General features: G+C 40.8%; 1 protein-coding gene across 3 annotated transcripts in view; it reads right to left on the minus strand.

Annotated features, from left to right (window-relative positions):
* Nucleotides 1–27588, minus strand: part of TENM3 (teneurin transmembrane protein 3) — a 255087-nt gene that overhangs the window by 158164 nt on the left and 69335 nt on the right. For all 3 annotated transcript variants that reach the window (XM_081333123.1, XM_081333122.1, XM_081333121.1), the window contains exon 3: nucleotides 20843–21081. In XM_081333123.1, coding sequence (XP_081189249.1) covers nucleotides 20843–21081 — 239 coding nt within the window. The remainder of the gene's footprint in view (nucleotides 1–20842; nucleotides 21082–27588) is intronic.

The following is a 27588-nucleotide window of genomic DNA, read 5'->3' on the forward strand; positions in this document are numbered from 1 at the left end:
TCTTCTGGCATTCTTCACTCATCACCCTCCCCCCACAACCTCCCTCATCCTCCCCCACAGGAGAAGGTAGTATAGCAAGACTTGAGTGGAGAGAATGTTAGTTTGAGTGCATACTTTAGTTTCCTGCTGATGTTTAGCTTTGTGTGCTCTTAGCTCTGTGTGTGTGGGGAAGGGGAAAGACAAAAATAGGTCAAGCTCAGGACAGACTGCCTACAGAAATTACTTGCTTGTTTGTTGTTTCCTCCTTTGCTTGCTTAAGAACTCTCCATTCTGTGAGGGAAGAAAGGGAAGGGAAGAAAAAAGTCCAGCAATTTCTGTAGGCAGTTGTTTCCTGTATCTGACAATTTTTCCCTCTCTCTGCCCTGCAGAAGGGAGAGATTAAGAGTAAGGGATTACAAGAGAGTAAGCAGGCAAACATGGAATACACTGGGCTATTTGTATAGCATGCTCAGAGTTGCAAATATTGCCACATTCCTTCTGATATGTATTCACCCTGTGTGCCTGCTTACTTTCTTGCAATTCCTTACTCTTAATCTCTCCCCTCTCCATTCTGCAAGGAAGGAGAAAAAATCAGACATAGGAAAACACAATCAGTAATGGTGACCATGTAACTCAGGGACACTCTGTAGGTTATAAATGTGGACATTTGTGGTAAAGTTATTGTTTTAGCACTGTAACTTCGGTCACTGAATAAGGCAGTCAGTATGCAAGATCTACATGTAGTTAACATATTTGAAATTTTTCAATTAATTTTGGGAGTACACAGAATGCTTAATCTATTTGAAGCTTTATTCATCATAATGCAACCAATCCAGAAATTTTAAATACAATGTTCCACTTGGAACTTGATTTGAAGCCCAAAATTTAACAGTTTTAATTTCATGCATACCCCTATTCAAAGATTTTATGAATTGGTTCTTATTTAACATACTTTTTAACCACAATATGCAATTTTGGAAGATATTTTATTAAAATAGTGATTGATTACAAGGATCTATTTACTTTCTCAACCTCTTCCTGTGGAATAAACATTCCCACAACCACATCAAATCAATTATGTTCAAGAATTTTATGGCACCATATTAATCATAAACTAATAAATAATTCATCATTAAGGAAAGTCTTACACTGTTTAAAATCTATCTACATGTAAAAGAAATAGTTTAAGTACATTCTGAAGGCATGCTCTTTTAAACAAGAAAGACAATCATTACAATAAATGGGCATTCGTATTTGAAAATTGAAGGGAATCTACAATTTATATAAAATAGATGAGGTGGTTCAAAATTGGATTGTTCCTTCTAATTGCTCTAGAAGGATCACAGGGGTCTTTCAACATCTACTCTTAGCTGATCTACTTTCCTATTTTCTTCAGAAAGCTTTTGACTATGTTAGTAGCCCAGCAAATTACTTGCGAGTTATTAGAAGCTAAGATAAGATAACCTTTATTGTCCTTTTTTTTTACTGTGGGCACAATGACACACATTAAGTATGAAATTTAGTTGCCCACTGTCAAAGTGAAACACATTCATGACACACACCTAAACATACTATATATAACATAGATATAGACCCACATCCCTACATATACATAACAAATAAATATTAAATACTGTCCATCTTGAATATATAATGGAAGGAGGAAGCTTAAGAGCTCCCTGATCACTGGGAGGGAAAAATTATCTTTTTTGATACACTGCTACAGACTTTCCAGGACATCCCTATAGGCTAGCGTTTTCTCCCCTTGAGGAACAAAGATTCCTCATCACCCTAAAAGATAGTGAAAATGAAAGATGAGGGTGAAGATAGAAAATGCCACTTTCTTGCTCATCATTGATGATCCCCTTATCTTTTGTTAAGTGAGCTTCTGTGGCAACTTTTTTTTAAGAAAACAAAAAAGTTTCACAGCTTCAAATGAGGTCTGCCTCTTTGCTCCTGTCTAATTATGAGGAAGGACATTATAGGAAAATGGGTCTTTCCAGGAAGTTTCTATTTTACATTTAATAAAAATATTTATTCTTCCCTGGCCTTTCCCACAAGGGAAAGATTGCTTGAATTCTGACATTTTCTATGGTTAGCTTTGAAGGTGTTTCTCCTTTTCATGAAGTAAGCTTGGATAGTTCTAGTACAGGGATAGGCAACCTTGGCTCTTTTATGACTCATGGACTTCAACTCCCAGCATTCCTGAGCCATCCATGCTGAGGGAGAGGTTTCCAAGCTGAGCCATGCTGGCTCAGGTATTCTGGGAGTTGAAGTCCACGAGTCATAAAAGAGCCAAGGTTGCCTATCCCTGTTCTAGTACTTAGATTAATAGGCTATTCATTTGTTCTTGTTCTTTTTTCCCCTTTTGAGATTTTGACAGATATTTTAGAAAGCCAAAGCATACAAAAGTTACACAAAGCATAAAGAATATCAGCTATAAACCAAAACATCTTAAAATATTTTTTTTAGTAATGCTTCCCTTCCAATTGTTTCCCAGCGCTAACCTAAATATTTGTACATTATATTGAACATTGCTAATTTCTGTTTAAATTATGTCATCTATTATTTTTAATTAATTTTTCTCTAGGAAAATAACACTTTTCCTAGAATATATCTAAGTTTGTCTTGATGTGTGTGGTAGTTTATAAGTTTGCTTAAATCTGGTTATACTTTTAATATGGCTGATGTCAACACTGCTAACATCGAATGTTATTGCTTGACAAGAGATGAAGAAGTAGCCATTTCATATGTTAAACTTGTGTATTGCTTTAAGAGATTTAGTTTAAGGTTGGGAGGGAGGACGAGTAGGATTGCACCTTTCAAGGCCATCTCTAACTAGAGAAGATAAGACCTTGGCGGGTTTTCTAACGGAAGGGAAACTAATTAATTGGAGAATATGATTAATGACAAAATTAGAAAGATGGAGAATTGTGTTTTAATATACTGTGCAAGGGGAGGAGATTTCAGATTCCAGCTTCCTTCAAGCAAGCATTTGCCAGTGTATTAGGCTAATAAAGGACTTTTAAGGTAAACAATGCCTCAGAGTCACTTGAAAAGCCCATACGTCGGAAACTTGACATCAAGCTGGAATCCACACTACTTTTTAGACTAATTAGGGAGTCCCGACCTCCCGTCGCTGTCTCCAAGTTTGGGAGGCAGTCTGGCAAAGAGTTGGGGAAGATCCCATAATGGAGTAAAATTGCCTGAAGCCAGCTCTCCGGCACCAGAAGCCACCCCAGTGGGGAACGGCCAGTGAAGAAGCCGGCAGGGAAAGAGTTTCAGCAATCCTCACAGCTGGGAGCTAAACCCAAACAACCAGGAGAATTGGTCTGGTCGTCAGAGTGGATTAAGCCCAGTGGAGACTCCAGGTGCCTCAGAGTAGCCAGGCCAGCTGAGATTGAATACTCAGGTGAGTAGAAAATCCTGTCTGCAGATCAGACTGCCTGCCAGACCTAGGAGTCCTCTGCCAAGCCCTCCAGACCCATAGAGATAGAGGACCCCAGTCTGGGGCCTCTGCAGCAAAGGAAGGTTGGGAAGCCCCCACAAGTGAAAGGCCAACAACCTCTGAGCTTGCCCCAGCTAATAGAAGCCTTGTAACAGCTGGGGTGGTGCAGAAGCCTGGAGATCAGGAGCTGGTAGGAGGACAACAGCAAGGGTGGCAGCTGTTGGATAGAGAGATGGCCTGAGCCATCTTCATCTTTTTAGAGAAGGGTTAGACGACCACCTTTCTCAGGCATGTATCTACCGAGCTGTACCCGACCAGCTGCATGAATACCAGGCAGCGGTGAAATTAGATGTCCAGCTCGCCCGCTATAAAAAGCCCCCCCACCTGAAGCTGCACCAAAACCAGGATCCAGATGGCTACCACCACCCTCGAAAACCCCCAATGACTGTTACTGTTATATATTCAACACACACACACACTCCCCTCACAATTATAAGGAATCCCCGGCAGCCGTTGACAGCCGTCAAAAGGCTGCCGCGGCATTCCCCCCCCTCACACCTGGCGACGAGGGTGGGATCCGGGTCTGCTTGTTAGCTTAAGTCACTAGCAGAAGCCACAAGTGAAGGAGGGAAGCCGTCCCACCAGCCGACACCGCTGAAGTCACTTGCTGGTCGGGAGAGCCCTCCACGCACACCGCCCTAAGCAGACCCGCGGACCTGACAGTATGGCCAATCTTGGGCATGTCCGAGAATTCGATGTCTCCCAGCCCGAGGGCTGGGAATCACATCTCGGGCAAGTGGAGGGGTACCTCCTCGTCAACAACATTGTCGAGGATCGCCCCAAAGCCGCGGCGCTCCTCTGCCTCAGCGGCCCGGCGGTCTATGATGTCGCCGTAGGGCTCTGCGACCCTGCTCCGGTGGCTACTGTGCCATACGCTGAGCTAGTCGACCGCCTCAATCGACACTTCTCGCCGAGACGGTCCGAGTTGTACTGGCGCCTGAACTTCGCCCACCAGTACCAACGACCAGGCGAGCCGGCCAAAGCGTTCATAGCGACGGTCCGACAAGCGGCCCGACGCTGCCGATTCCCGGACCTCAAGGACCGCATAAGGGACCAGGTCATCGTCGGTCTGAGAAACCTGAAGCTTCAGAAGAAACTCGTTACTAAGCCGACGATGGACCTGGCCGAATTAACAATTGAAATAATGGCGTACGAAGATAGCCATCGGGAAGACGCGCTGCCAGCGGGAAATCCCTTCACAGGGTCAGTCCACCACGACTGCCCTAGAAATGCCGACCCAGGAACGGCCAACCCCCAGGCTCGCCGTGAGGGTGACAAAAGACCAGATCGAACGGCCGGAGGCTCAAGGGAGACCACCAACCGCTCCAAGTGCGCCAGCTGCGGTGGCAACCATGCCAGGGCATCATGCAAATTTCGCAATGCCAAGTGCCATGGCTGTGGCAAAACCGGCCACATTCGCTCCTCCTGCCGCAGCACCAGCCGCGAGACCCTTCATGACCTAGAGGCGGCCCCGGAAGGTAATATGCCCTCCCCCAAATTGCCAGGGAAGTCCCTATGGTCATCTGTCATGACCACTAGCACGGACCAGGGGCCCTTAACCACCAGCTTTATCCGCCCCAAAATTAAAATTCAGGTCCGGATTCAAGGAATCCCCTGCGAGATGGAGGTGGACTCTGGGTCCTCAGTCTCCATTCTATCCTGGGACACTCTACAAAGAATCGCGCGTCAGTGCAGACGCCGGTTCCCTATTACCCCCTCAAAAATTCTTCTAGCCGATTTCCAGGGCGCCCCTATCAAATTAAAAGGGGAAACTAGGCTCTCTATTAATTATCAGCAATTCCAGGGAGAACTAACAGCCCAGATCGCAACAGGTAACCGAGCCAGCCTCATTGGCCTTGACTGGTTCGAACCCCTAGGGATAAAAATTACGGGCGTGAACCACTCTCAGCCTCACCAATTACAAGCCGTCTGCCAACAATACGCAGACGTTTTTGACGGGTCGCTGGGGAAATTCAATGCCCCCCCCATTGACCTAAAACTAAACCCAGAGGTCCTGCCCATCAGGATTAAGGCAAGAAGAGTCCCTTTCGCTCTCAAATCTAAGATAGAAGCAGAGCTCGACAGGCTAATTGGACTGGGAGTCATAGAACCCACGGAAGGGGGCACTTGGGAAACCCCCATAGTCACCCCTGTCAAGCCTAACGGGGAGGTCCGCCTCTGCGCGGACTATAAAGCAACCCTGAATCGTGCTTTGAACCCCCACGCATACCCAGTCCCAGCTGTCAGGGACGTGCTTTCCTCTATTCAGGCAGGCACTATATTTGCCAAATTAGACTTAGCCCATGCATTCTTGCAGCTGCCAGTCTCAGAGCAAACGGCCAATGCCCAAACCATAGTCACCCACCGCGGAGCGTTCAGGGTGAACCGCCTGCAATTCGGGATCGCAGTAACACCTGGAATATTCCAGGAAACCATGGAGCGAACCCTTAAGGGAATCCCTGGGGTCTGCCCTTACTTCGATGACTGTGCTCATCGCGGGGGAATCCGAGGAAATACTAGTTGACAGGCTGCGAGAGGTGCTTCAAAGATTCTGCACCGCCGGCCTCAAATTAAAGGAAGAAAAGTGCTCCATAGGAGTCCCTTCCACTGAATTTCTGGGTTACAAAATTGACGCCAACGGAATCCACCTCACGGATTCTAAAGTCAGAGCCATCAGGGCAGCACCCCCCCCCCAAAATAAGGCAGAACTACAAGCCTTTTTGGGTCTCATAAACTTTTATCATGCCTTCCTCCCCCACAAAGCTTCCATAGCAGAGCCGCTCCATAGGCTATTAGACAAAGGAGCCCAGTGGCTCTGGACCCAAGCCCACGACGACAGTTTTAACAAATTAAAACAACTCCTTTCAAGCAAATCAACTGTCACCCACTACAAAGAAAAAATGCCCCTCTGTGTCACTTGCGATGCCTCTCCCTATGGCATAGGCGCCGTCCTCAGCCACCTCCACAGCGATGGAACTCAATCCCCCATCGCATACTACTCCAGGACCTTGTCCAAAGCCGAGCGCAATTACGCGCAAATTGACAAGGAGGCCCTAGCATTAGTGGCGAGCGTGAAGAAATTTCACGATTACTTATACGGTCGCCACTTCACAATTTTTACTGACCATAAACCCCTGCTAGGGCTCTTCACCTGGGACAAATTGACCCCACAAATTTTATCCCCCAGAATGCTTCGCTGCACCACATTCCTAGCAGCATACTCCTTTAAAATTGAACACAAACCAGGCAAGGAAATGGGTTACGCAGACGGTCTTAGCAGACTGCCCCTGCCCAACTTCGACCCAGACCCCGCACCAGCCGGCCAAATCCTGGCTATCCAGGAACTGCCTGACCGCCCCGTATCTGCAAAAGAAATAGCTACAGCGACCAGCAAGGACAAACTCCTGGGAAGGGTTCTAACCTGGGTCTTAACCGGCTGGCAATCCACCTCCCCGGGTCCAGAATTTCAGCCTTACTTCCTAAGGCGCCATGAACTGTCAGCCCACCTCGGCTGCATCCTCTGGGGCAGCCGTGTCATTATACCCACCCCGCACAGACAACAAGCTCTAACCTCCCTCCACGATGGCCACCCCGGGGTGGTCAAGATGAAATCCCTTGCCCGCAGTTACTTATGGTGGCCGGGGCTCGATGCAGACATCGAAAACTTTGTAGCTACCTGCAACATGTGCCAGCAGACCAGGCCGCCCCTCCCACACGCCCCTGTCCACAAGTGGGAGGTGACTAAGAACCCCTGGTCCAGGGTTCATATTGATTACGCCGGCCCCTTCCAAGGACAAAATTTTCTTATAATAGTGGATAGTTTTTCCAAATGGCTCGAGGTCATCCCGGTAGCCAGCACAACCTCAGCAGCCACAATCAGGGGATTGAGGAGGGTATTTGCCACCCATGGGTTGCCTGATGTCATTGTATCCGACAACGGCCCCCAATTTACCTCTCATGACTTCCAGATTTTCACCAGGGCCAACTTGATTAGGCACGCCACCTCCGCGCCCTTTCACCCCTCCACGAACGGTCTCGCAGAGGCCATGGTGAAGGCGACTAAAGAAGCCCTAAAGAAAATCATCTCCGGCGACTGGCACTGCAGACTGGCAAAATACCTCCTGGCCCAACACTCCACGCCTTGCACCACCACCGGCAAGTCTCCGGCTGAGCTCCGTTGGGGGCGCCGCCTGGTCACCAAACTGGACCGTTTGCACCCCGACAGGGCAGCCGCCGAACCAATCCACGCGCCATCAATCAAAGTCTTCCCTCCCGGCCAGCCCATTTGGGCAAAGAACTTCGGGGCCGGCGACAAGTGGCTACAAGGCGTGATCTCCAACCAGACTGGCCCAGTCTCCTACCTCATCGACTTAGGAGACGGAAGGCTCATCCGGCGACACGCCGACCAACTGAGATCGCGGGTGCCACAGGACTGCAGTTCCCGAGCTCAACCGGGCACGCTAATTCCCCCAGCGGCACCACCAACGCCACCTAGCCCAGTACCACGCGTTCCAGACATCGCCGACGACCCCCAACCTCCAAACCCCGAAACTTTCCCCGCCGAGGAAAGGGAAGACCAGCCCAGCACAAACCAGCCCAGCCCATGCCTTCGCCGCTCCACCAGACTGCGGAAAGCCCCCTCGTACTTGGCGGACTATGAATGGGCCGGCAGCAGAAATAGCGGAGCCGACCCCAGCTGAACTTCCAGGGGCAAGGGGGGAAGGGGTGTTATATATTCAACACACACACACACTCCCCTCACAATTATAAGGAATCCCCGGCAGACGTTGAAAGCCGTCAAAAGGCTGCCGCGGCATTCCCCCCCCCTCACACACGCGGCAAGCGGCCGATTCTGACAGCTGTCAAACTGCCGCGCATGCACAGTACACTGACAGCTGTCAAACCGGCCGACTCTGACAGCTGTCAAACTGCCGCGCATGCGCAGTACACTGACAGCTGTCAAACTCCAGAGAACCGCGCATGCGCAGTTCAGCCGGAGCTGTCAAAGCTGCCAGCTGGCCCCGGCAACAAGCCGCTAACAGCCGCGCCTACCTTTAGCCGGTCTCCTTCTTATTGGGCGTCGTTGTTAGGCGGGAGAACCCCGCCTGTTTATTGGTTCTTGATATTGTTGTTGTTGTCCCTGTTCACTATAAATACGGGGGATTCCCGGCGGTGTTTTGCCCGGGACCTCTGCCCAATAAATGTTTGTTTGGACCGTGCCTACTGTCTCCTGTCGTCCCTCAAGACAGTCCAGTTACGGCCGAAAGACCTAGACCACCTACAGGTCTGCTAATCAAGTGCTTTCGATGTGGACAGCAGGGACATCAAGCAGCAAACTGCCCAGTTCCTTACCCACAACAGCAGAGTAGACCAGATCCAACAATGAGGAAGAAACCTGCACAGCAGCCATCGAGAGAAAAGTCCAACTGGGCTACCCAGGAGCCTGTTACCCAGGTTATGTCCCCCACCCAGGAGGACGCTGGCCCACCGACCAGGCCCACCCCCACATTACCTGGTTTTGACAGCGACGATGAAGGGGAGAACGACCCGATGGTAAGTCGACGCATCCTACCTTTTTTATTGCCTGCTAAACCCATAATCCCTAAGTCAGGGGCACAAGTAGACCTGAAAGTGCTACTCAATACCGGCTGCTCCTGATGCATCATTAGCCTGTCATGTGGTTTGAAACTGGGCATACGGGCCAAGCCGCTCTCCAAACCTGTGAGTTTCGAGCAAACCGATGGCTCCCTAATGGGAGCGACTTTAGTCATGCAATTAACGGAGCCCTTGCACCTGGAAATAGGCTGGGAGTTTATTTGCTTCCTGGTAGCTCCAAAGATGTCTGAGACTGTGATCCTAGGACTAGCCTGGCTAGACAAATGGAAGCCATTTATCTGGTGGGAGAAAGGAATGAGAACTGTGAGATTACCCATAGGGCCCGATCCCCCCATTGATTCAACAGATGTTACAGGGGATTTTAGCCCACCCAATGAACAAGCACGCATGGCTGCCTTATGGCCACCTGGCGAGCTGCTCATCCCCAGCGAGTACCAGGACCTAGTGGAGGCATTTAGTGAGAAAGAATGCAATACCTTGCCTCCTCACCGTCCCAATGATTGTTCTATTGAACTGTTACCAGGAGCCAAACTCCCCCGACCAAGAATGTATGCTATGTCCCCCCTTGAAATGGAGAAGATGCAGCGATATGTGGATACAAACCTAGCAAGGGGATTCATCGAACAGGCCAAGTCTACTGTGGGAGCCCCTGTGTTGTTCAAAGAGAAAAAAGATGGGTCTCTTTCTCTCTGCGTAGACTATTAGGGCCTAAATGCTGTGAGTGTGGAAAATAAATACCCTCTCCCCCTCCTGAAAGAGTTTGTAACCCACCTGGTGAAGGGGAGCATCTTCACCAAGTTAGACCTGAGAGAAGCATATTACCGGGTAAGAATAAAGGAGGGGGATGAGTGGAAGACAGCCTTCAACTGCCCTTTGGGAAAGCTACCAGTTCAAAGTCATGCCATTTGGACTACAGGGGGCCCCAGCCATATTTATGCAGTTGATTATGAGGTCCTACATGAACACCTATACAAAGGGGTCCTAGTATACCTTGATGACATCCTGATATATAGCACAAATATGACTGACCACATAAAACTGGTCAGAGAAGTGTTAAATAAACTATTGAATGCCAAACTTTATGTCAAATTGTTGAAATGTGAATTTCACCAAACCCGTTTAGATTATCTTGGCTATAGAATCTCCAATGAGGGTATCAAAATGGACCCAGCCAAAGTAAAAACCATAACTGAATGGCAAGGGGTGGAGATTTCAGATTCCAGCTTCCTTCGAGCAAGCATTTGCTGGTGTATTAGGCTAATAAAGGACTTTTAAGGTAAACAATGCCTTAGAGTCACTTGAAAAGCTCATATGTCGGAAACTTGACAGCTATATTTGGTCAGTGCTATAGGTCTTCCAATTTTGGTCTTTCAGGAAAAATGTACAAATTTGTTCTTGCAGTATGAACATGTATCTTAATAAATTGTGGTATTTTTCATTTATATTTTCTGTAATTATACATAATAGAAACATTTTTTCAACACAAATTTAATTTTTACAATGTTCATAACATTTTGCTTTATTTCATTTCAATATGTTTCTTTACGTGATCACTTTATATGATAAAATGTTTTTTCTTCATTGTGGCATTTCTAACATTGTTACATGATTTATATACCTTAATTATTGACAGAGTCATTTGCCATCAGTAAAACATTTTACTATGTACCACGTTTTCTTAAATTGTAGCTTAGAGAAGACTTAATTTTCTTCCATAACTCCTTGCATTGTTACTTCATGTACTCTAAGTTGTGTGTCTACTTTATCATACAACTTTTGATTTGTTCCATCTCTGTCATCTGTCCGAAAAGATGATCTTGGTTTTGTGAAAATGTTGATAGACTTTTCTTGTCCTATGCAGTATAGGAAGTTTTGATGAATTCATTACTACAAGGTGTTGATTCTTTTTCTTCAAGTTAGGAATACTGGTTAAAATTCTGATTTTTTTGCCTTTGAAGCAAGTAAAAGAACTAAACCAGATAAAGTGTATCCACTGTATTTTTTAAAAAAACTTCATGAGAAGTTTAATATTTCATTTTTATTTGATACAAAGAACCAGTTTTCCCTCTAATGTACTATATTAATCCATACCATGAGATGATTGGATTATTATGCTAAGGGTTAGGAGAAAAAGAGGATTTTTCTGCATTAAAAACTCAATGCAGTGCAGCATTAAATAGGATTATTAAATTAAATTGAATTAAGCTTAAAAAGGGATTATTCAAGGTTGAATTTATCTTTAAAAACTTGTTGGCTGAAAATCAGCATTTAGTTGCATTTAAATATACTTAAAATTTATGCAATTAGTTCCTTCGATTTCTCTCTCTTGCTTGTTCAAAGGAAAAAATAAAAATACTTTATTTTATTTGAAGAGGATATATTTATGGTGTTTTATTTACATGTATTTACAAATCTAAGATAGATGGTCATAGCAATAACAAATGCTTTTCAATTTTTGTTTCTATGTTTTTATCTTTCTCTAAATCCTTAATCCTTAAGAAATCGAGCTGAGGAGGCATACACAGCATGCATACTAGCCTTTCTTTTATCTGTTTCTTTTCTACACTCATTTCAGATGCAAATAAAAATCTCTAGGATTGCACACGTTCTTTTATTGAATTTCACAATCACAAATAGTGGCTTCTTTTATTTTTAAATGAAATAAGTAAGAACTCTTTATAGACCTTTACATTCAATATGGTATGGTCTGAAACAGAAGGGGACAGATCAATTTACAAAGGATACATTCTAATTTAGACCTATGGAGGGCTTCATCTGTTGAATTGAAAGACATATTGTAAAAACTAAGAAAAACTATTCTTATATGCACATCTATCACTAAGTTAAATAGTCAAAATAGCTGAAAGGTTGCAAATATGAAGCTTTTATCATGCAAATAATGTTTCTTAATTTAAAGTGCTTTCTACAGTATCATATATCGTTACCACCTCAACTTTACTCAGCTTTCTTCATTTTCTTTTTTTAAATAAAGCACATAATGCAATCTATTAAAGTTTTTAAAAAGAAATCTCATACTTATGCTAGAAGGTATGTTGTATCAATTATAGCACAGTGTGCCTATTTGTTAATTACCTGGATAAGTGTTTTGTGAATGTAAATTAACATTTGCCCAGTTTTCATCACAGTGTAAAATTCTAATTAACTTTGCACCTTTACTTTATTAATATATACTGACACATGACTCAATTAAAGTAAAACATTTACACCACATTAGAAATGGTCATTAACTGGGTCTTCAAATGTGACTTGTCATCTAAGTTAACATCTGATTTTTCTGTCAATTTTTTTATTCCACTGTTTGTTTAATTCATGCCACTTTGAAACAGTTAAATTAAATGATTTTACACTATATGACTCATGTTATTAACTGCACATATGAGCAAGCATTATGTAAATTGCATGACAGACTGGCATGAAATGTTGGGAGGAGGAATGAAGTGGGGGAATGCTTTGGGAAAAGAAAGTAAGTGCTGTATCTCTTTGAGGATTGTTTCTATTTAGAGAAGACATATCAACCTCAAGGCCTGTGGGCTGGATCTGGCCTGCAATGGGCCCAGATCTGGCCCACAGAACCACCCACTGCCCTGGCCTCAAACCCGGGCGTGTGCACAGGAGGCAGCGAGCATGCGAGAGGCAGCAATGACTGCAGCAGCTGCACCCCGCAAGCCACTTGGCCACCCATAAGCTTGCGCACCCCAGGATTCCACAGTCCATGCAGTGCAGGTGCAGGTGCAATTATTTATTTATTCAACCAAAATGCTGATGTGGCCCTCAATGAAATCAAGTTTTACAGCCCTGATTTAGAGGTTTAAGTTGTGGCAGGTCTGACACAGCTTCTGTACTCCATTGAGCTATAGACTGAATGTTACTTATGCAGAAATATTAGATTTAGAAATGTCTTCTTCAGGAGTGAGCACAGCACAAAGTCCTTCAAGACTGATGAGGCCATCCCTTCAAAGAAGTCAACACCACGCTTCATGAACTCAACCATAAGTCATCTTCTGGGTGGCTTTAATCACCCAGATGGCAACACGAATGGAGTAGCAAATCCTATCCATCTCCCAAAGACTCACAGAACCAAATCTGCTCCAGGTAACTTGCACACTGTGCTCCTTAATTGGATACATCCATAAGACTCCACCTCTAAAGCAAATCCAAGTGACTTTATCTGCTAGTGAGAATATTCCTCAGTGTGGCTGTTTATATGGTCCTATAGCTCATCCCTCCCTAGCAAGGACATTGTCTCCCAATATTGACAGTTACTGGCAGATGCAATACAGAAAGTTAAGAATGTTATTGCCTAATATTTGTTCTTATTTGTGTTCCATTAGATTAATCCTCATTCTGCTTTAAGAATGCTCCAGGACTGCCTTCTTGCATTTTATTTCCAATACTTCCTTAGAAAGCCAAGGCATTTGTACAAAAAGACGGGCGCACTGAGATAATTCAGTTTATCTCAATCCAGTTTAAGGCCCCATAGTGTCAGTGCAACAGCCCACCAAACCTTTAGGGAAAACCCTATGGTCCCTTTGAAACATAACCAGAATCAGGAATAATCTAATTGAGCACAAATAACTGAGGTGGACCAATCTAACATTGACCTGTGCGGGGTATGTGTGTGATATGAGTAAAATGAAAAGTAAACAGAAACTAATCTGACTATGGCTATGGAGTAATAACTATGTCCTCCAAGATCAGATCACATCTCAACTGCTCCAAGACAAAAACTAATGAGGTTAACCTCCAGTATGCATCAAATTTAATGACTTGGAACAGATGCTAAGGTAGTCATGAACTCCTGATCACCTAACTCAACATCTCTGGCAGGTTGACTGAAAACCATATGCTTTGAGCTCTCAACCACCATTCCAGCAACAGACAGGGAAAATTCTGTGAAGCAATGAGATTGATACAACAGCAACAGTTTCATCTGTTCCATAAAATACAACTTCAGAAAGTCTTATACCCAGTTATCTGCAGGGCAGATCCTCTGTTAACCAGTAATTATTTATTTATTTAATTTCTATAGTTGCCTATCTCAAAGATTTAGATTTACAATTAAAAAAAATATACAACAATTTAAACAATAAAAAACCTTTACGGCAATAAAAACATCAAAATAAATATATAATAATGTTTTGCAGATGACAACTACCACCCCACTTCCTCTTCCCTGGAGCTGTGGCTGATGCCAGTCCCCAAACCCAGGTATGTTTATCTCTGAGAGGAATCTTCCCTGCCTGGTTCACCCAGGATTTGGTGATGCAAATCAGGTTGGCTGACTTATATATTATCATTTTTTTATCAAATTTTAAAACTGCCCATCTGGTTCACAGAGCCCCAAGGCTAATGGTTCTCAGGAACTTTAACCTACGATCCAGAGATGCTGAGCTTATAAAACAATATAGCTTTATTGCAGGTTAGGAACAGACTAAAATAAACAGATACAATTTATTTAATTTTTATATGTTAAATGCTGCCCAACTCACTTCCAGAATGATAATGTCTTTCAACCATTCCTCATAAGTTTTGTTGTTGTCTCAGAACTTTTATCATCTTGGTGTTTTCCTCTGGGCATGCTTCAGTTTGTCAATGTTTTTTCTTAAAATGTTGTGCCCTGGACATGATACAATGTTTGACATGTGATCTGAACAATGCAGAAGACACAATAACAACGGATTCTCTTCATCTTGATACTATCATTCTGTTGAGGCAGCCTAGAACTGCTTTTTTTTGCAGCTGCATGAACATTGGTTTATAATTATATACTGTTGGTCATGCTCACTGCATATATTGTTACTTAGTGTGATTCTCTCTTCCTATGCAAAGCCTGAAATTATATTAATCTTGGCCCTATTTGTTTTGCATTACCATATCTTGATTCAATGTGATTTCCAAAGTCTAATAAATTACTACCCTGCACCTCCAAGTCTCACCCCTTGGATTGAGATGTTGTATGGGTTTGGCAAAATAGGAGTGGCTAGAGAAAGAACGTCATGCCCATGGAACAAAGTTGATTAGTAAATTAATGAATCTTGACGGAAGAAGAGATTTATCACGATGGGTATTTTATAGACATAATATTGCAAATGTCGAAGGAAAGCTACCTGTATTTGCTTCTAGAAAGAAAAATTAACCTGATATCAATACAACTGTGATATGTTTGAAAGAAGCACAAAACAATCATAATATGAGTATCCTATCAGGTGAAGAGCAAGATCACTGAAGCCATGATCTCTGATTAATGATAAGCAGACTTCCTTATACTGGAATACTTTCAATTGGTAATTAAAGAAAAGATGTGGCATGGACAAAAAGGAACATGGAAAAAGTTAATGGCATATTAAAACTGATAAATCTTCCTGATGAGCTGAACTGAGAGTCACTTATGAAATTGAAACAATAAAGTTTAGAATGTTGCTTTCCAATCAAATTTTTCCTTTAATACTTTGATGAAATTTTTTAAAAGAACTTTCAGTGATTTTATTATTCCAATGGAACATATTCATAAACCAGGTGGATAGAAATTAGAGTAGCTGAAAAATATGCAATGTTTAAATCCCATTATAGAATACTGTCAAGGGAAGGAATCTGACAACTGCCCAAATGGCTGGATGCTCTGATACACTGATCAATAGTAGACTGCTTCCACTTCAATTAAAAAGAGACTTTGCAAAGACTTGGATGACATCTTCTGGAGATGGTTCAGCCTGCTGACTGCCTCCTTTGTTGGATTTGTGAAAGGCCAACTAACTGAGTAGAAATATGCAACAGTGGAGACTTTTGGCAAGATGGAAATGTATTAAATTGCAGGTTGTATTCCTTCCATGAATTATTGAAAAAATATTTTTCATTGCCTATCAGAAACAATTGGTAAGTAAGAATACTATCTATCTTTTTAAGTAGAATAAATAACAGACTCCTTCTGCTGTAGGACACTTGGTTTAGTTGAACAACCAATTACAATTCCAGTTTCTAAAGGAGCAGCTGTACTGCTGAGGACAAGGTTATCAAGTGAGAAAGTAGGCATTTTTCCCCGAAGGAGTCTGGGTTTGGGCTGAAACTCCATAACAAGAGAAGCACAGGATCAATTGTGACTCCAGAGCTAAAGTACCTTCTAATTTGCTAAGTAGAGATGTTATATATTTTTAACATTCTGCAATCTAGCAGCAGACACTTTTATGCTTTGAAAGTGGATAACTTAGAAAGTAGTATATGTTCATATCCAGGAAAAAAAGTAAAAGAACAAAGAATTATTGTGGAATTACACAAAAAGTGAATTGAAAGTTTAGATGGAGGATATCCTCATAACATGAAGAAAAGTGCTAATAGCCTGCCAAAAGAAATTGTATCAGATTTAAGGTCAAGTCATACATTTTTCATATTTTAAAGAAAACAAGCAACGTCTTGTGGTTGTCATGGAGAGATGTTTAGAGGAATTGTAAGTACACAGATTATTTATATACAGTTTCTCATGCCCAACAAAATTTAAATCACTGCACAGACTGAATCTAGTTATAGTAGAGTTTCTCTTTCCAATATTCCAAATGTTACATATTCTATAACCACATGGGAAGATAGGTGCTCTGAAAAATGCCAGAAAAGCTTGTTTCTCATTGATTTCCTGCTGGGAATTATAAGGCAGATTAAAGAATCTAACCTTTTCATTTTCCAGTTTGTTTATTCAGGAAAAATAGTTTCCTCATAGTAGGAAATGTCAAACAACTGCATTTGCATCCCAAAACCATATTCTACAGTTTCAGAGGGACCCCAAAATAGCAGTAAAATAGCACAAATTAGTAGAAGGAAATTATTCAAAAGTTATGGAAATTATTAGGTTTATTTTTAAAAAGTAACAAAAAAAGCAGGTGTTTTAAGATGATTAAAAGACAAAATATGTATTCTGTTCCAGCCTACGACCGGACCTGTTTGAATGTCAGGGACAACCCCTTTTTATAGTCAACAGGCTGGAAAAAACCCAACAAAATTTATTTACAAAGAGTTCAAACAAAAGTTAAACAAAAAGTTCAAGAGTTAAACCAAAAGTTCAAACAAGAGTTAAACAAGAATAACAGACCAGGACTCTAGAAGAAAATCTTCAAACAGTTGCCTTCAGCAACCAGCACCTCCCACACCTTCCCCTTTTATCAGCAGTCCCAAGGCGTGGCTTCTCATTGCCTTCTCCTGAGTTGCCTCATTGCCTTCCTCTGTTCTGCTCTGCTACATTGCCTCCTGCTCCTAGCGTCCCTGAACAGAGCCAGCTGTGGATTGTCTTCTTCCAATCCCTCTTGCTCACATGGCTGAGTCTGATGAAGAACAAGACAGGAGGGGCCAGGCTGAGAGCCCTGCAGTGCATCAGAACCTTCCTCTGACACCAAAGGCTCTCCAAACCCCTCCTCCTCCTCTTCAGAATCGTCCGACTCAGCTGCCGGAACCACAGGCTGATGCTGAATCACAGCAATATGTAGCTCAGGTTTGAATTGTGTCTTTGGTGCTCTCTGAAATTTCATTACTGGCCTATGTAACATCAAGTGCTGCTTAGTGTAGGACTTGCTCCTTTGCTTGCATACAGTAGCTTTCCCTACCAGTGTACGTGGAGGTGTGGCTTTCTCCTTGAAAGTTCCTCAATTAGGCTATTATTCTCTGCTGATTATTCATCTGTGTTAATCCCTACCTTTCTGTGTTGATTGCTGAAAGGGATATATTTTGATCTTTTTGCTTCCTTTCTTAGCATTTTTTTAAAAAAAATATTGTCTTTTTAAAATAGTGTGTAAATGTGGTTTATCTCCAGATGTCTACTGGTGGCTGATTTGTCTGAATGCCAACCTTCCAGGAATTCCCTAGCATTTTGGATTGAGCTTGCACTTGGATGCACCATTTCCTGGTTGAAACTATGATTGAGTCTGTCCATGTTTTGTGAGATTAAGGAGTTTTTATCATGTCTTCTGATTGCTAGTATGGTACATATCAGAAACAACTGACTTTTACATTAAAAACATATCAGAAACCACCAACAGACTAAACTGCAAGGCATGACCATAACACACAAATCAACTAAAGCCCTCCAAAATATCTTAAGTCAGTGATGGCAAACCTTTTAGAGACCGAGTGCCCAAACTGCAACCCAAAACCCACTTATGTATCATTGGGTGTCGGGTGGGTGTGGCCCTTTGGGTGTGGCCAATTGGGTGGGCGTGGCTGCAGTGGTAATGGCAGACTGGTTGGGACTAAAAAGTTCAATCAATCAATTTCAACTTTGCGAGAACTTTTTTTTCCTGCGAGAAGTTGAAATTGATTGATTGATTGAACCTTTTTTTGTACACAGCAGCGGAGGCCTAAAGCGAAAAGGTTTTATAAAGCCCAGCTGAAGGCCTAGGACTGGGGTGACGGCATGCATGCCCACAGAGAGGGCTTGGAGTGCCACCTGTGGCACCCGTGCCATAGGTTCGCCACCACGATCTTAAGTACTCCCAGAAGAAGAAAAGAAACAGGATTCAACTACAACATACCATACCAACAACATACAGCATACGGACTATTACAGACATTATGTAGGACAAACATGCATAAGAAGTATCACCTAGCACTCCAGAGGTTTAAGATGACTATTTCAGTGAAAACTCCTCCCTCCAAAATATAGGAGGTTGGAAACATTAAGGTCTGTTCAAATGAAGGATTCCTAGATACTATCAATAATTATAAGGCAAGACCAAAGACTTAATAGGTTCCTTTCCTTTTGAAAGTATGCAGCTTGTTGGTGTTTTTTCCCCCAAAGAAAAGGAAATCATCTTTCCTGAATAAAAATTACAGATTTAATATATGCGTACAGCAAAATGTATGCTTGACACAATGCCAAGTATGAAACAAAGGGCATTAGGAACTATAGAGACTAAGCAACCCTTATCTCCAGCTTTTAATCACTGCTTAGAAAACTTAGCGCAGTATCAAATATAAGACAAACTTATGATCAGTCTTATTTGTTTTGAAACTGAGGTGAAGAAAAAGTAGCATTATATATGTACAATACAATAATTGAATGTATTTAAATGCCTCAAGTTAATAGGAAACTTTTAATTAACAATATACCTTAACTTAATTATATTATTTATTTAAAACAATAAATTACTTAATAATGTAATTAAAATTTAGATCAGTTTTAATCAACCACACATCACTTTCTAAGACATTTTAAGTGCATATTTAGATATTCAATGTCTGACATTATTGGCACTTAAATGTGCCCAATTGTACTCTGACATATTTTATGTACATTACATTATGTACATTACATTACCCTGAAGCTGTGCAAGGTCAAGAGAATGGAATAAGATTGAACTATGTATCGAACTAAAAACATAACATTGTGTCTTATGATTTTATGATCTATGACTTTGTTGTTTGTATGTACACCGAGAGCTTATGGACCAGAGACAAACTGTTTGGGTGTCCAATCATACAATATTCCAATTCCAATAACTAAAAACATAAAAATAAATAAATTCTACTAATTACACTTTTTTATGCATACATTAATGGAAGTCTTTGCCTAATACTCTGAACCAGAAAGTCTTTGTGTCTAATAAACGTCTTACCAGGAGTATTGCCATTTACTGCATCAAACCATAATGCATCAGAATCAGTCCCATGCAACTCTTTTGATTCTCTTTGGTAATAGGGAGACTGGCAATAATCTCAGGCAATCAAATTCAAACAGCAAGGAAAGGAAATTTCTTCAACTGCTGAAGAACTATTTTTATGTTATTTTATTATTTCAGCATTATTCTCAGTGGCTTCAGCTTCAACAAGGGTCTAGTTCAAAGTTTTTATTCAGCTGGTGCTTTAGACTGAGCTTAAATTTAAGAAATGTATTTCAGTACAGAGTTTCAACATTTCAGAAAGTTTAGGACTTAACAGAATATTTTATTTGGGGTTGTGCCAGTAAAACCTGACATTTCACTCTTATATTGTTTATGTAATAATCACAGTCTCTGGCATTATACTATGGTATAATGCACTAATTGATACAGAGTTGGATCATTGCATTTTACAATTAACTAATAGAGTATGTAGTCAACTTTACAACGCAAGCAATTATGAGTAACTTATTCAGTAAAATAATACTATTCTTTAAAGCATGGGAAAAAGAAACAAGAAGTAAGCAATGCTTTTTATTATTTATGTATACAAAGTGACATTTTTAAAAGTAAAGATATTTAGGCCTTTTGCTATGAGAAAATTGTTTTGTATATAACCAATATGCTACACTTTTAGTATAAAAATGGCTGCTGAATTATAGCCAATTCTCATAAAAGAAAAACATTCCTAAGTTATAGTTCAATTTTTTAAAATGACATTTCAGATGCCATTTTTGTAGGAAAATATGTATAAAATGCAGTTATTTCCTATTCCATGTAATTTTTTTAATGAAAATACTCACATGGTTTCCAGCAATTGCTAGTAAGTTATCTTTAAACTGCAACTGTGGTGCTGACTCTACTGTATTTCTAGATCTAGATCAGGCATGTCAAACTGCCAGCCCGTGGGCTGGACACGTCACACCAAAACCACGCCCACCTCTTTGAGGGCAATGGGTAAAAAGTTGCGATACGTCACGTGACATTGCGAGTTTGATATGCCTGATCTAGATCTATATCTAGATATATACCTCCAGCAGTACTGGAATACAGGTTTATAATGATCATAAAAAGGAAAGCTTACCTATAAAATAAGATAGTAGTATTGCCAGAAGCACAGAGACCCCAACAGCACAGAGTGCTGTACATTTCCAGCTACAGTACTTCGAAGACTTCTTAAATTTAAAAGCACTTCTTGATAAGGTGTTCCTAGGTAGTGGTCGTGTAGGAGGGGAATAAACTGAACCAGATGCCATTGTGTAACCCGGTGTTGCAGTACTGAACAGTGGTGTTGTCCCTGTTCCTGTTTTGAATAGGAAATGCCTGCAGAAAAAAATACATACATTTAAAATCTACACAATCTAATTTGTAAAATGCTTTATATTTTCTTAGTCTGTTATCTATTGTATTTCCCTGTGTATTTACTGAATTCTTCATAGATAGAAATAGTGTTAAGCATGATATTAAATATCTTCACTGCAAGTATCAAGTACTGTGTGGAAAAAGCTATTATAATTGTTGATTGATGCTGTTAATGCTTCCAATATGATTTTCTAAGAGGATTGTTAAATCAAATTAATGGGAAATATTTTCTAAAAAAACCCTGTAAAACTTTATATAGCCAACAAAACAGTATATAGTTTGTACCACCAACTGGATAAATATTCCCTGTATTATAAAATCTCCTTGACTTCAAGAATAAGAAAATAAATTTCTTCCATGATAAGATAAAGACAAATGTTCTACAGGCCAATCTAGACTCCCACTGACTCCTGTCAGGAACCTCTCAGCTGGCAAAACAAAATACTGCAAGAATATATTTTGTAGGTCACAACAGCTCAAAAAAGCAGATTTATTGCAGTTAAACTATGAAGTCATTATAACCCTAACTCTAAATGATATAACAATTAATTATTTTACACTATATGTTCCCATAGTTCTGTAGGCAATTTTGTTGTAAAAGAGTGAGAAATGATTTATTCTTGTTAAGAGTGTGGTAAAAATAAACTCTAAAAATATTGCTGATATTTTTAGCTAAGAGTAGAGCTAACCAATTATTGGGTAACTGCTAAAATCCAGCAACAGGACCAGGTCAATCAGCTATTCATACTCTAGAACTAAGATGGTGCATTATTATTTATGGTGTCATTATAGGAACATCTTCTCAAAATTACTTGCTTGAGAAATGTCACAAAACATATTCTCCATATTCATTATAGTCAAAAATGAAAAAAATGTTCCATAGTAAGAATATGTAATTGGGGTACGATGTGGAACAGCACTCTGGACATATGGATAGAGAGTTATTATCCTAGCTATATTCAACTATGCAACTCACTCTCCAGAAGCAGTTCCATTAAGGAATGTGAATGTTAAAGTAGCAGAGGAATTGGTCAAAATCTTTAGTGGGGTAGGCATACCAAAGGAAATGCTTTTAGATTAATGATCTAATTTTTAATCAGCTCTGCTTAGATGTCTTTATGCTGATTTAGGGATAAAAGGGATGCATACCAGTCCTTATCATCTCTAGCAGACGATCTCTCTGAAAAGATGAAACAGACCCTCAAGGCTATGCTTCAGAATTATGCAGGTCAGGCCCCAAAACCTTGGGATACCTGATTACCAGTTTTAGGTTTTGCATATAAGGAAATCCCATAGCCAGTTATGGGAATTAGGAAGGTAACCTGGAGGGAGAACCTGGACCTTACTAAGGCTGCTATGAAAACTTAGAAGGTCCTAAGAACTTAATAGAATATATATTAACTCAGAGAAACCAGTTAAAGGCACAAGGACACATTGTCCAGAAACATTAAAAAACAGCCAGAGAAAAACAAGAGGCAGTATGATAAGGGTTTAAAATCAAAGCAATTCAATGTGAGAAACCAAGTATTATTGTTATTGCCTAGTAAAAAACAAACTGCAAAATAAGCAGCAGGGTTTCTACAAAGTAAGAAGAACTGAGCCAGTGAATTATGAATTTGAACTAGAATAAAAGTAAAAGAAAATCTATTATGCTAGTCTCTTAAGGAAATGACTTAATAAAACTGAACTTGAGACAACTTTATTTGTATTAAAAGAAAGGAAACCAGAACTGTTGGATGAAACATGGGATGCAGTCATGTGGAAAGGTGCATATTAACAAGGGCCCACATGGTTTTGTGCACACGAGGTAATATGTGTTACCTCTTGTTCAGGAGCTGCACTGCTTGCTGATTTGCTTCCAGGTTCAATTCAAGATGCTGATTGTCACCTTTAAAGCCTTGCATGGCCTGAGGTCAGGTTATTTGAAGGACTTTTCTCAAATACACCTGCCAAACTCACCAGAGTGGGAAGGCAAGATATGTTACAGTCCCCTTTCTTAAGGAGGTCTATCTAAGCAGACATGTCAAACTCGCGATGTCATATGATGTTGCGCAACGTATCAGTACAGTTTTGTCATTGCCGGCAATGGGGTGGGCGTGACTTCCATGTGACGTGTCTGGCCCACGGGTGGCAGTTTGACACTCATAATCTAGAGGGACCAAGAAGAACATCATCCTTCTCCATGGTGGCTCACTCCCTACAGAACATCACTCCTACTATGTAAGTAAGATTGGCCTCGACCTTGATGCTATTTTGGAGGACATGGGTTTGCCAGTGACCTGGGCATCCCAGGGAGATAAGGAACTCATCAAGTGATTTGTTTGATTGTTGTCGCAAGGGGGGGGGCAGGTTATATTTGGGGTTTTATTTCTTTAGACCACCTGGAGTCACTGTGAATTGGGTAGCCATATAAATTTGCTAAAAAAATAACTAAATAAATTCAATTATCTGCAAATCAAGCAAAAGATATGGAAAAGACATATTAATAGAACTAATAGAACATAGTACACAAAGGGAGAAACTCAACCTATTCAACAGCCTACCTACAGGTTTCTAGGAACATCTAAAAACTCTTTTTAGATGTTCTGGAAACTTGTAGGTAAGCAGTTTAACAAAGTGAAGTAGATAACACACTCCAAATGTTCTCCAATTATATTATTGACAACATCAAATGAAGAAATACGATTTTGTGTAGATTTCCAGCAAATAAACTGAGTGACAAAATTTGATGAATATTCAATGCTCCAAGTTGATGGCCTCTTGGATGGCCTACATGCCACTATTTATTTTCCTTAGACTTACCCAAAGGATATTGCCAAATTCTACTGGAACATTATTCAAAGGAGATGCATTTGCCTCCCCATAAGGCCTCTTTCAATTCAAGAGAATGCCTTTTAGGCTACATGGGACACTACTTACTTTCCAGTGTCTTATGAATACATCCTACCTAGTAAAGGGACATGATACACTGCATATCTAGATGATATCCTCATCTATAGCAAACCTGGAATGCATACCTTTAATACCTATATTTAGGGTTCTGTAGGAAAGGGCGAGCTAGAACCTGAAAGGAAAGGTTGAAACCCTGAAACCTCCCAAGGATTCTGAGAGGTTGAAGCCTCCAAAACAAAGATAGAAGTCTATTTTTTCTTAGGAGTAGTGGGATATTACTAAGGGCCATTCCTCATTTTCTACTTTGACTCAACCCCTCACAAATTTAACAATAAAAGCAGAACCCACATAAATTAAGTGGACTAAAGAATGCCAAGAATCATTTGGTAAAATAAAAAATGCACTGTAAGATAAACCAGTGTTAAAAGGATTAGATTTTATCCAACCCTTTGTCCTGAAATAGATGCCTCTAATGTAGGCTTTGGAGCAATCCTTAATGAACATCTTTTTAGATGTTCTGGAAACCTGTAGGTAAGCAGTTTAACAAAGTGAAGTAGATAACACACTCCAAATGTTCTCCAATTATATTATTGACAAAATCAAATGAAATATAAAGGGATAGACTACCCTGTGATCTCTCTCTTGAAGACACTCTTATTTATTTGAATATATTCTATTTCTCACTTTCTTACACCAATTAATTAATAATACAGTATAACATACTTGTTTTCTATTAATTTCCAAATGTCTTAAATTTAGTAACCAAAATTTCTGTAATTTCAACATTAAATACTTCCTCTTTTTTCTCTTGGTGTCTACTATCTCATATTTAAGCTGGTAATTTTTATTATAGCAGCTAAGTAAAAAATATTTATTACATTTATCAATAGATTTTTAGCTTATATATATCTTAATTACTTTTACATTCAACCTTTATTAGCAAATCAATATTCAAATTTCACTTTTAATATTTATACTTCCAAGTTTTAAATGACCAAAGTTTTATCTCAGCTCATAACAAAATCTAATATTCAAAATACACATCTTGTCTATTTGAGTATGTTCGATTTTAATTCTCACTAAAAAGTCAAAACACCAATTTTCTTCAGCCTTATTCTAGCTTTCTTTCTTTGCCAACTTGCATTCCACGTTCATGCTTTTAAATCATCAAATAGATCTCCCTGTATTATTATATATATTGTTTGAAGTAGAAAAGGCCATCTGGTCGCCATTTTTTTTGGAAGAACTAACAAATCGTCTATTTTTCCATCTCGACGTAGTTGTCCTGAAATATTTATCTTCCCTTCAGTCTGTTCTTCTTTTTGATCCTCAAGTTTCTTCTGGTTTATATAGAAAGTCTTCTCCCTTTTCCATGCTGTCAGTCTCTTTTCTGGGTTTTCCATTAACTGTGTTTGTTGGTCAATTGAGTTTTCTATCATAGTATTTAATTGTTCCACTTCTTCTATTACATTCTGTGTAGTCAATTCTTTAGTTTTAATCAAAGTTTGGGTTCGTATATGTAGGCTGACACCTTGTTCTTTTCTGTAGCTTCTTATTTCATCCGTAGCTTTAAGAACAGTTTCATAAATTGCTTTCAGCATAAAGAGAATCTCTTCCTGATCTTCATCCATGTTCTCTTACTATAGTGTTAAGTTAAAAGCTTTACAATCAGAGAATGAAAATAATTTTGTCACTGAGTAAAGAACACAGCTGGGCTTCTCACAGCCGATATATGTCAAGTTTGCAGTCTTATCTACAGTCTGGGCTTCAAGCCAAGTCTCTTTTTAGACAATAACAAATTGCAATAGCCACAAGATGTCGCCCATACCGTTTAGGGTTTTTTTTTAAGTCCAAAGTTTTTATAATCTTTTGTCCAATTTTACTTCTTTTTGTAGTAAAAACCCAAATCTTCAATAAGAATAAGAAATCTTTTAGTCCACAAATTTTAGAAAGATAAAAGATCCAGTCAGAATCAGGTTATTCTTGCAACGTTTTAAACTCCCCTGGATAGTCCCCACTGTTTTTAGAGGGTGGGATAGAATCTTCCTTCCCTCTCTTATATGGGGGAAAATACTTTGGGCATTATACAGGTGGAAAAAATAGTTAGGATTGAAGAGAGGTAGATCTCACCCAGTCTCATCCGCGTTGCTTTGTAGGTGCCTGGTGTTAAGTTTGACTTCGGCTGTCTGCAGCCTAGTGACGAGCCATATGCTATGGCCGGTCTTTTGTCTGCTGGTTTGGAGGGGTGCACCAGATCAAGCAGAAGGGCTACCACCCTTCTGCGATCAAGCGGGGATCCCCTCCTTGCTGGTCGCTCCTACAAGGCAACTTTTGACCCTTTCCAGGGTCCCCCAGCGGTGCGAAATCGGACGTGGAAGATGGTGCTCACCTTCTGAACATCCATGGCGGCCACATCGGCAATCTGGAAGCCAGATTGTTGATTTTTTTTTTACTTTAAAGGATTGAGGTATGTAAAGAGAAGGCCTCTTAGAAAAATCGCAAGCAACTATGCTGCTTATTTCCCTCCTATTTGAGCTTTCTCCCAAGTATCAGATTGGCAGAATTGACAATACAGCTGCATCCTTGAAATAGGTGTGAGAGGAGATGGGAGAGAAGGGACTATATACATGTTCTGGACGGTCTGCATCCATAAGAAAACAGACTAAAACAGCCAAATAAAAGAAAGCATTTTCCTTTAAAAGGAAGATATGGTCCAGAGGAAAAGAAGTATAGAGACACAGTGAGGAAAAGTGCAAGTATAAATGAACAATGTGGAAAGTTGCAAGTACTCTACATCAGAGGTCTCCAACTTTTCCAGACTTGTGGACCAGAGGGAAGGAGAGCAGTTTCAAAATTGGTGTGCATGTGCGCATGAGACCACACACACTGGTGCGGCACTAGTGTCCCTATTCGCACATGCACAAACTAGCCACGGACACCCGCCCCATGCTAGTGTCCACATTTGCACATGCACACATGTGCAAACAGCCATGAGCGCTAGCATGAGTGGGGGAAACGCATGCCCATGCGTGCATGTGCCGGCCAGTCATTTCTGCGGCCCGCTGGTCAAGAGCCCATGGCCTGGTCCCAGGCTGCAGCCCATAGGTTGGGGACCCCTGCTCTACATGCTAGCCAGTAACAGAAGAAAAAAAAACCATAAGAAATTTCAGTGGGAGGAATAAGGCAGAACAGGCAATAGAAAAAACTCACATATAGATTTGTTTCATATATCTCTTTTGTATCTTTATTTTTTAAAAAAATCTTCCCAACTCTTATAGGGAGATATAAAAAAACCACCTGTCTAGAGTTCAATGTTTTGTGTCTCTCTTGAATCTGGGCCAACCTAAACATATATTAATCCAAAATAATACAATGTAAAAGAAGAACCTGTGCCAGACTAAGGGCTATATTTGGTATTTGAATGAAATGCCATGTGATAGTCTCCAAAACGCAAATCAAAATTGTCAAGGTAATGATTTAGAAGCTAACCAGCTGAGGTAATGTAAGATGTATGATGTAATATTGGGAATGACTCAGCAGGGTCTATGTCCCTTTAACAGCCAGCTGGGTCTGTGC

Source organism: Vipera berus, assembly GCF_964194415.1.
Source record: "Vipera berus genome assembly, chromosome: 7".
Taxonomy (NCBI): domain Eukaryota; kingdom Metazoa; phylum Chordata; class Lepidosauria; order Squamata; family Viperidae; genus Vipera; species Vipera berus.